At 41.9% G+C, this 9,704-nt stretch overlaps 1 protein-coding gene across 2 annotated transcripts in view; it reads left to right on the forward strand.

Annotated features, from left to right (window-relative positions):
- The window catches only part of SHISA9 (shisa family member 9), a 344,219-nt gene that overhangs the window by 299,258 nt on the left and 35,257 nt on the right, over positions 1–9,704 (forward strand). For both annotated transcript variants that reach the window (XM_017890724.1, XM_017890723.1), the window contains exon 3: positions 6,174–6,329. In XM_017890724.1, coding sequence (XP_017746213.1) covers positions 6,174–6,329 — 156 coding nt within the window. The remainder of the gene's footprint in view (positions 1–6,173; positions 6,330–9,704) is intronic.

Here is a 9,704-nt window from a genome sequence, read left to right on the forward strand (position 1 = left end):
TATATATATATATATATATATATATATATATACACACACACACACACACACACATATATACACATATGTGTGTGTATATATATATAGAGAGAGAGAGAGCGTGAGAAGCTCTTTACCTACTGTCTGGAACATGGTGTGTGCTTGACAGAACAACACTATTTGACTACTCTAGTGCCTTTCTGGGCTACTCCTCCTTGAGATATGCTTTGAAGGAGTCACTGTGTTGCCTTTCCTTTAAGACAAGCCAGAATGGTCTAGTTTCTGACAGTTAATATTTGTCTCCTCTGCACGGAGAAACTTGGAGCATTCTCTCAGTGTTTGTAACTGAGCATTTTTACCTTCACTGGCTCTATCTGAATTGTATCCATTTTATTTCCCTGTTTAGTAACTAAGATATACCACATAACAACAGGAGTTACATGGTGGCTACCTTGGTGCAAGTCTGCCAGATACTTCCAATTAGAGTAATTGTATCTTAACCTTCTTTGAAGATGATTGTGGGATATAGGAGGTTCCTTCCCTGTCTTAGGAAGGAGAGCACAGGACACCATCAATTTGTCGTTTGCGGACCAAGGGTCTGCATGGAAAAACAGCATCACAGAAGGGCAAGTCTTCATTAGTTATTTCGAAGGGTCATAATGAGTTGCGCTTATAATGAGGTGGGGAAAGTTTTCTTGTGGCATTGGATAAGGAGTACTTTTCCACAGAGGTGGGTAAGATATCTCTGGGGATGGGGAATGTCCAGAAGGGAACTTCTGAGAGCTAGACATGTTACTGGACTCCGTCTATTGCTATGACTGTGGAAAAGAAATTATATATATGTACTGGGCGAGGTGGCTCACGTCTGTAAGCCCAGCACTTTGGGAGGCTGAGGTGGGCAGATCACCTGAGGTCAGGAGTTCAAGACCAGCCTGGCCAACATGGAGAAATCCCGTCTCTACTAAAATACAAAATTAGCTGGACGTGGTGGCGCATGCCTGTAATCCCAGCTACTCAGGAGGCTGAAGCAGGAGAATCACTTGAACTTGGGAGGCAGAGGTTGCAGTGAGCTGAGATCTCTCCACTGTACTCCAACCTGGGCGACAGAGTAAGACTCCATCTCCAAAAGAAAAAGAAATTAATATGTGTGTGTATATGTATACATATATACTTGTATGTATATGTACACATGCATACATACATATATATACACACACATGTACACACATGCATATTTCTTCTCTCAGCTTGGCAAGGGAAGTATTTGCAGACTATAACCTAGATCTCATTCATGCTGCATTTTTTTCACTCATCCTATTGTTCTAGTTTTCTTGGATTCCAACCTGGGCTTATCTCCAATCTGCATTTTTTTTTTGTTTCTCCTCCCTAGCTGAATATATTTGTGGAAAACTCACAAAGCAACTGAGTTGCCAGGTCTGGTCTCTATCTTCCTGTCCAGTGAAATGAAAATGACATTTAGAAAACCTAGTCACAAATGTCTGCTTAATAAATTTTGATTGCTGCCCTGAAACTGGATTTTAATATTTCTGAATATTCAGTGCCTGGAAACTAGCAAAAAAAAAAAAAAAAAAAAAATGGCTATCTAAAACTGCCAGAAATTAGCTTTACGTGGTTCTTAATGTGAAACTGGAAATGCAACTTGGGGTGGCCTCACTTCTTCTTTTGAAGGGGATCACTTTGGTGGGGTCTTATGGTTGTGCCTACTTATATTAAGTAACTACTCACTGCCCCTGACGTGTCTCAGGACTTGGGAGAAATAATCCAAAAGCAAATACTTTATAAGGGAATATCATGTAGTCTGTTTAATAATATAAAAGTGTGTCCAAAGATACTCAGTGAGGAACATCTCTGTAGAATTATTAGTTTTTCTTCAACAAAGTGTTTAGCGTTTTCCCTGGCAGATCTGGAAACAGGGTTTGAGCCTAGTAGGTTGAGTCTGGGACTGACGGATCAAACAGATGACCGAAAGGACTTATACTGGAGGATAACAGGCTTTGAAGGTTCAACTCTTTAATTAGACAGTCTAGTGTTTGGGATGTATTTCCAGAGGTAGGGGACCCTGCCATTGAGACATAAGTTAGCTTACTAGCATCCTTGGGCACGCTGTAGCCAATTTGTTGTTTGAAATTTCTGCTGTAGCTCTGTAGAAAACTGAGGGGCAATACCTTTTCCATCTTAAGGCAATACCTGGGTTTACTGCATGGACAGCCTTCCCCAGTTTCAGCTTCCCCGAGGAAATCCGAACAACAATTGCCTTAATCAGGACTACATTGCAAGTGGCAGGAGCCTTACAAAACACACTCTTTAGAAAGGGGCTTCTCTGTCTCCTCAGCTTCTTTCCTGTGGGTGTGATTCTTACTCTTTCATAATAAAGAAAGATTTTCTCCACATGGTAGGTTCAAATTCACTTGACTTCATGGCCTTTTCGTTGTTTGACTCCAGTGGTTCCAAGTAGAAAAGTTGATGAAAGAACTTTTGATTGGCCCAACATAGATCACATGCTCTCCTCTGGTCCAATCATTATAAGAAGAAGGAGGTACTGGGATTGGTCTGATTCAGGCCCATGCTCGCTTCCATGGCCAGGGGTCTGAATTACTATATAGCACAGTGAGCCCTTGTTATTTGGGCACATACTCACCTGCTTTTCAACTGCTGGCTCTTACATCCCTGAGCGAGGGTATCTCTGGCCACTGGAGCTTGCTTTGCCTGTGAACATGGGAAGTTGCGAGTGCTAACGAATTAATGTCTCCCGGAAGCAGCACTCAACCAATGACTAATAGGAGTTTGTGTGTAAATACTAAGGGCTCCTTTGCCCTGGGGTGACATAATTTTGAGGCATGCATTCGATACCATTTACCAGAATTCCAGAGTGGGATTAAACGCCAGTCGACCACATTGCATCTTGCTTGGCATTGCACTCTATTTGCTTCTTGTTCCCTAACTCCCCCATCCTTTTGCTACAAGTATTTCCTGAGATCGCCTGCCAAATATGCTTGCATTTGAGTTCTTTGGTATGCTGCTTTATCGCCACTTGAGTTGTGTGATGAGCTGCCAATCATGGTAACTGTCTTAGTTTGTGTTTCCCCAGAAGTCACTAAGATAAGGACTGTGTACAAAAACAGTAGCTATCCACCAAAAAATATGTCATGAAACACACACACACACACACACACACACACACACACACACACACACGGCAGCATACAATGAGAACTTAAACAGTAAGCCATTTCCTGCAGGACCAATACTTGGGAATAAAACATGGCTGGCCTGACATGCCCGGGGGGGAAGCAGACAGGAACCCTGGTGGGTTGGCTTTGGAGAGGAGAATGTCAGAGGATCTTGGGTTCCAAGGTATAGTGAAAGCCATACCTTATCAACACCTTTTCTACTGTTACTTTATTAATCCTGGGACTCTCCCATGGCACCTGAATCTCAGCCAAAAAGCTATCATGGTAGAAGGATGCATGCATCTTTGCAGACGTTGGCCAGAGACTGGGTTACTTGGCCCTTATGTTTGGTGACATTCCCATTTAACACTTGGGCTTGTGTGATGGCCCATGCAGGTAAAGTGATAAAAATACTCTCCCTACCCTCATGCCTCAGCTAAGGTATCCCTGCCTCTTTCCATTTGGGTTTGTTGGTTTCTAAAGCCAAAACTTTTTCATATACATCAGGGGTTGAGTTATCTAAAAGCAAAGCCTGGGAAAGGGATTCAGATGCATGTGACTCTGAGGGAGTGCTCTTCAGGTAACACATAAATACACACCTCTAAGATTATGAGGGAAGCACCTTGGAAAGGTTAGAGAGCCAGCCACACAAAAATGGGGTTTCAGGCAAGGTCCAGATTCAGGGGTTGTCAAACTATAGCCCTTGGGTCAAATTTGGTACTACCTGTTTTTGTAAATAAAGTTGTATTGGAACTCAGCCATGCCCATTTATATGTTTGTCCCATGGTATCCATGGGGATTTGGTTTCAGGACCCTCCATGGATACCAATATCAACAGATGCTCAAGTCCATTATAAAAAATGTCATAGTATTTTCATATAACCTACTCATATCCTCTCATATACTTTAAATCATCTCTAGATTACTTATAATACTAGTACAATGCAAATGTTATGTAAATAGTTGTTATACTGTATTTTTACTTGTATTATTTTTTATTGTATTTGTATATTATTATATTTTATTGTATTGTTATTTTTAATTTTTTTCTGGGTATTTTCAATTCACAGTTGGCTGAATTCTAGGGTATAGAACCTGTGGATACAGAGGGTCAACTGTCTACCCTCTAGGGCTGCATTCATGCTACAAAGGCAGAGTTGAGTAGTTAAAACAGAGACTGATGGCCTACAAAGTCTAAAATACTTACTCTCTGGCCCTTTACAGAAAAAGATTGCCTACCCCTTACTCTAAACTTGTCCCAGTCCATGTGAACTCTGGAGTATCATCATTTCATAAAGTTATACCCATGTTGAGACAAGGGGCTGGTCTTTGGACGTCAGCGTCAGTGGGACATTGGTTGTTGACCACCTGAGGACGAGATGGGTGAAGCATATTGACCCCAGGACAGTGGCTTCCATTAGCCAAGAGTAATTCTCTGTGTACTGAAGGCAGCTATGAGCTGTTAGCAGCCAACATTTGCAGCAGCTGGGAAATGGGGGTACATGCTGGATAAAGGGGATCTTTCAAGACACCACCAGCATCCACTGCAGTGCATACCTGGATGGACACATGTGCTTCATGAAGCCAGAGGGAACCTGTACTCTCCACCTGAAAGTGAGCCATCATTATCTCACAGTGATGGGATGGATAGACAGGAGGCGAGAACCAAATGGGAATGGAATCTCCCATTTGGTTCTCGCCTCCTGTCTGTCCATCCCGTTGCTCTCAGGATGAAGAGAGGAACCTTTACCAATGTTCACTGGGTCCTGCCACCCTCTCCAGTCCCACCTCATTCCACTTTCCTCACACTGTATTCTCTAGCTGTGCATGGCCGGAGCTCGGAGGGCAATTCCTTCTGTTGCTGAGCACACCAGTTTCCATCCAGCTCCACAGCTTTTGCTCATGCTGCTTCCCCCGCCTGAAATACCCTCCCTCATACCTTCCACCTTCCACCACACTGAACTATCATAACAACCCTCCTTCCTGCGGATCTCAGCTCAGAAAAACCTTGAATCTCTCTTTCCCTGAATCTCATTTCCCCTCAAGTAGCCAGTATTCAGTTTGTTTGTCTTTACATATGTTTCTGTCTTATGCAAACCCATAGTATGCAAAAATATACACATAGATTTTTCTTTTACTTCACAAAAAATACTATACTATTTGCTTTCCTTTAAAGCTTGCTTTTTTCCCTTTAACAATATAAACCATAAGAAACTGTTCAATTTTTCATTCATTTTTTTCTGACACCTGAATGATATTCCATCCTATGTGTACATACTATGTATATCATACGTATTATAATAATTCATTTAAGAATTCCCACATTGATAGGAGTTCAGATTGTTTCTGTGTGAGTGTTTTCATTTTACAAACAATGGTGCAAAAACATCTCTGAACAAATATCCTTACATTCTGATGCTTATATTTCTGTAGGCTCAATTGCTAGAAGTGGTATTGTTCAGTCAGCATATACATATGATTTACATTTCAATACTCAGTGCCTGATTTCTTCCTGCAAATATAGCAAATTGCATGTCCACCAGCAGCCTTAGGAGGCCTCCCTGTACTCAGTATCTCTGCCGGTACTTATGTCCTTCAATCCCTTTAACATCTGCCAATCTCTTGGCAAAGGAATGGCTTCTCCTTGTTCTTCTGACTTGCATTTCTTTGACTGTTACTGAGGTTGGGCATCTTTTTGTACAAATATCGTTTCAATGACAAAAATAACCTGTCTACTGATAGGACCTTAACATGTTAGTTTAACATGTTTTTGAGCACATCCTTTGAGGTGATGTTGGAAGAACACCTACCTGTCCTCATTTGCTCTCCAGTAAAGATTATAAACTCAGTTGTGTCCCATGCATCTGTGAACCCTCTGCTGTTTTGCAACTTGAGTCCCTAAAGGGTGGGGAGAGTTTTGGTCTCCAGGGATGTGGTGATAGGAGGGAAAGTAGATGGTTCTGCCCTCTCTGTGACAGTCTCCTTCTGTGTCTTCACTTCCAGATGCCACCCAGATGAACAACGCAGTGCCCACCTCTCCTCTTCTCCAGCAGATGGGCCATCCACATTCATACCCGAACCTGGGCCAGATCTCCAACCCCTACGAACAGCAGCCAGCAGGGAAAGAGCTCAACAAGTACGCCTCCTTAAAGGCAGTCGGTAAGGGTCTCCTGATGGATCATTTTTTCTTTCTCTTCTTTCCTGTCCTTTGCTGCTTCTTGTAGATCTCTTTATCTCCAGTTTTCTTTCCTAATTCCTTTTTCTAGCTCTTATTTTTTGTTCCGTCTTTCTGCTTTTCTCTGCCTCTATCTCATTTTCATTCTCTCTCTGTCTATAAATATGTCTGTCTGTCTATCTATCTATCTATCTATCTATCTATCTATCTATCTATCCATTCATTCATCCATCCATCTGCCTATCCACTCTATCCATCCATTCATCCGTCCACCTATTCACTTATCCATCCATCTATCTGCGTACATATGTATTATCTGTCTGTCCATCCATCCATCCATCATCCATCCATCTACTTATTCACTTATCTATCTACCTATTATCTGTTGAATCTATCTGTCTACCTATTATCTTATCATCCATCTATCATCTATCAATCCATCCACCCATCCATCTATTCACTTATCCATCTATCTACCTACCTATGTATTATATATCTGTCCATCTATCCATCCATCCATCACCCATCCATCTACCTATTCACTTATCTATCTACCTATTATTTATTCTATCTATCTATCTATCTATCTACCTATTATCCTATCATCTATCTATCATCTATCAATCCATCCACCCATCCACCTAGTCACTTATCCATCTATCTACCTACCTATATATTATCTAACATCCATCCATCCTTCCATCCATCTACCTATCTACTTATCTATCTATCTATATATTATCTATCATCAATCATATATCTATCTATTATCTATCTACCTATTATCTATCTATTCATCTATCATCTATCTACCTATTATCTATCTATCTATCTCTCTCTCTCTCTATCTATCTATCTATCTATCTATCTATCTATCTATCTATCTGTCTGTCTGTCTAAACATCTATCTATCTACTCATCTTCTGGGTCTCTCTACCTGGGACACAGGTTTCTAAGGATCAGAGACCCTCAGCTGCTTTCTCTGACCTAGAACAAGTTCTACATTGCCGTGTAAGGAAGGGTGGCTGGGCGAGGGGCACATGTGCGGTGAGGGCTATTTCCTGGGGAGGAGAACCTGGATGCTCATTTGGTCCCACTGACACTTTAACACCTTTACCATCTCCATCTACCCTAGTTGATCCTCAGGGAATATTGACATATAATCAAGGTCTCTCCATCTCAGAAATGCCTTACACTTTAGTGGGTATGGGTAACACCCTTCACCTGCATAGTCCATCCCATTTCTAAGAAGTTGGTGAACAATGCACATTCCTATCCCAGGCAACTTCTGCTCTTCAGGATTTAAATATTTACTGGGGTGGGCAGTCTGGAGCTACTACTAATTGAGTTCTTACCAAGTGCAAGACATTGAATTGAACCCTTGTTTTCTCATAGTGATTCCAAGGTGAAGACACAATGATTATCCCAATTGCCAGATTAGAAAACTGAGACTCTAAGAGGCTAATATAACTTGCCCAAGTCAAGCAGCAGTGGGTGACAGAGCTGAGAATTGAACTCTATTTTTATCACTCCAGAGCCATTGCCTCCACCACTGCCCTGGTTCCTTCAGTCCATTCTTCAATTTAAACATGAGGGGGTATGATAGTAACCCTGACAGTGACTGAGGCTCCTGAACAGTTTGCTCATAAAAGGGTTCTATCGGATAGAAGTAAGAGCCACAGAAAGCCATTCCTGACTCCTGATTGACTGTGGCAATCTCAGGTTCCCTAAATCAATGGTTCTCATATGTGGATGCCANTATCTATATATTATCTATCATCAATCATATATCTATCTATTATCTATCTACCTATTATCTATCTATTCATCTATCATCTATCTACCTATTATCTATCTATCTATCTCTCTCTCTCTCTATCTATCTATCTATCTATCTGTCTGTCTGTCTAAACATCTATCTATCTACTCATCTTCTGGGTCTCTCTACCTGGGACACAGGTTTCTAAGGATCAGAGACCCTCAGCTGCTTTCTCTGACCTAGAACAAGTTCTACATTGCCGTGTAAGGAAGGGTGGCTGGGCGAGGGGCACATGTGCGGTGAGGGCTATTTCCTGGGGAGGAGAACCTGGATGCTCATTTGGTCCCACTGACACTTTAACACCTTTACCATCTCCATCTACCCTAGTTGATCCTCAGGGAATATTGACATATAATCAAGGTCTCTCCATCTCAGAAATGCCTTACACTTTAGTGGGTATGGGTAACACCCTTCACCTGCATAGTCCATCCCATTTCTAAGAAGTTGGTGAACAATGCACATTCCTATCCCAGGCAACTTCTGCTCTTCAGGATTTAAATATTTACTGGGGTGGGCAGTCTGGAGCTACTACTAATTGAGTTCTTACCAAGTGCAAGACATTGAATTGAACCCTTGTTTTCTCATAGTGATTCCAAGGTGAAGACACAATGATTATCCCAATTGCCAGATTAGAAAACTGAGACTCTAAGAGGCTAATATAACTTGCCCAAGTCAAGCAGCAGTGGGTGACAGAGCTGAGAATTGAACTCTATTTTATCACTCCAGAGCCATTGCCTCCACCACTGCCCTGGTTCCTTCAGTCCATTCTTCAATTTAAACATGAGGGGTATGATAGTAACCCTGACAGTGACTGAGGCTCCTGAACAGTTTGCTCATAAAAGGGTTCTATCGGATAGAAGTAAGAGCCACAGAAAGCCATTCCTGACTCCTGATTGACTGTGGCAATCTCAGGTTCCCTAAATCAATGGTTCTCATATGTGGATGCCAATTACTAGAATCACCTGGAGAGCAGGTAAAATATAAGGATGCCCCAGGCCCACCTTAGAGATTTCAATTGAACTGGTTGAAGATAAGATTCAGACATGCGCATGTTTAAAGCACTCTGTGGCTGTTTCTAGTGTGAAGCCAGGGGTGACAGCCGTTCATGAAAACCGCTTCATCAGCCCCACATCCAGGAATACCAAATCCCGTTTCAAGTGCTTGCTCTGAATTTCCTTTTTTTATTATTATTATTATATTTTAAGTTCTAGGGTACATGTGCATAATGTGCAGGTTTGTTACATATGTATACTTGTGCCATGTTGGTGTGCTGCACCCATCAAGTCGTCAGCACCCATCAACTCATCATTTACATCAGGTATATCTCCCAATGCAATCCCTCCCCCCTCCCCCCTCCCCATGATAGGCCCCGGTGTGTGATGTTCCCCTTCCCGAGTCCAAGTGATCTCATTGTTCAGTTCTCACCTATGAGTGAAAACATGCGGTGTTTGGTTTTCTGTTCTTGTGATAGTTTGCTAAGAATGATGGTTTCCAGCTGCATCCATGTCCCTACAAAGGACGCAAACTCATCCTTTTTGAC

The sequence above is a fragment of the Rhinopithecus bieti genome, unplaced genomic scaffold (assembly GCF_001698545.2).
Source record: "Rhinopithecus bieti isolate Rb0 unplaced genomic scaffold, ASM169854v2 scaffold_19459, whole genome shotgun sequence".
Classification (NCBI taxonomy): domain Eukaryota; kingdom Metazoa; phylum Chordata; class Mammalia; order Primates; family Cercopithecidae; genus Rhinopithecus; species Rhinopithecus bieti.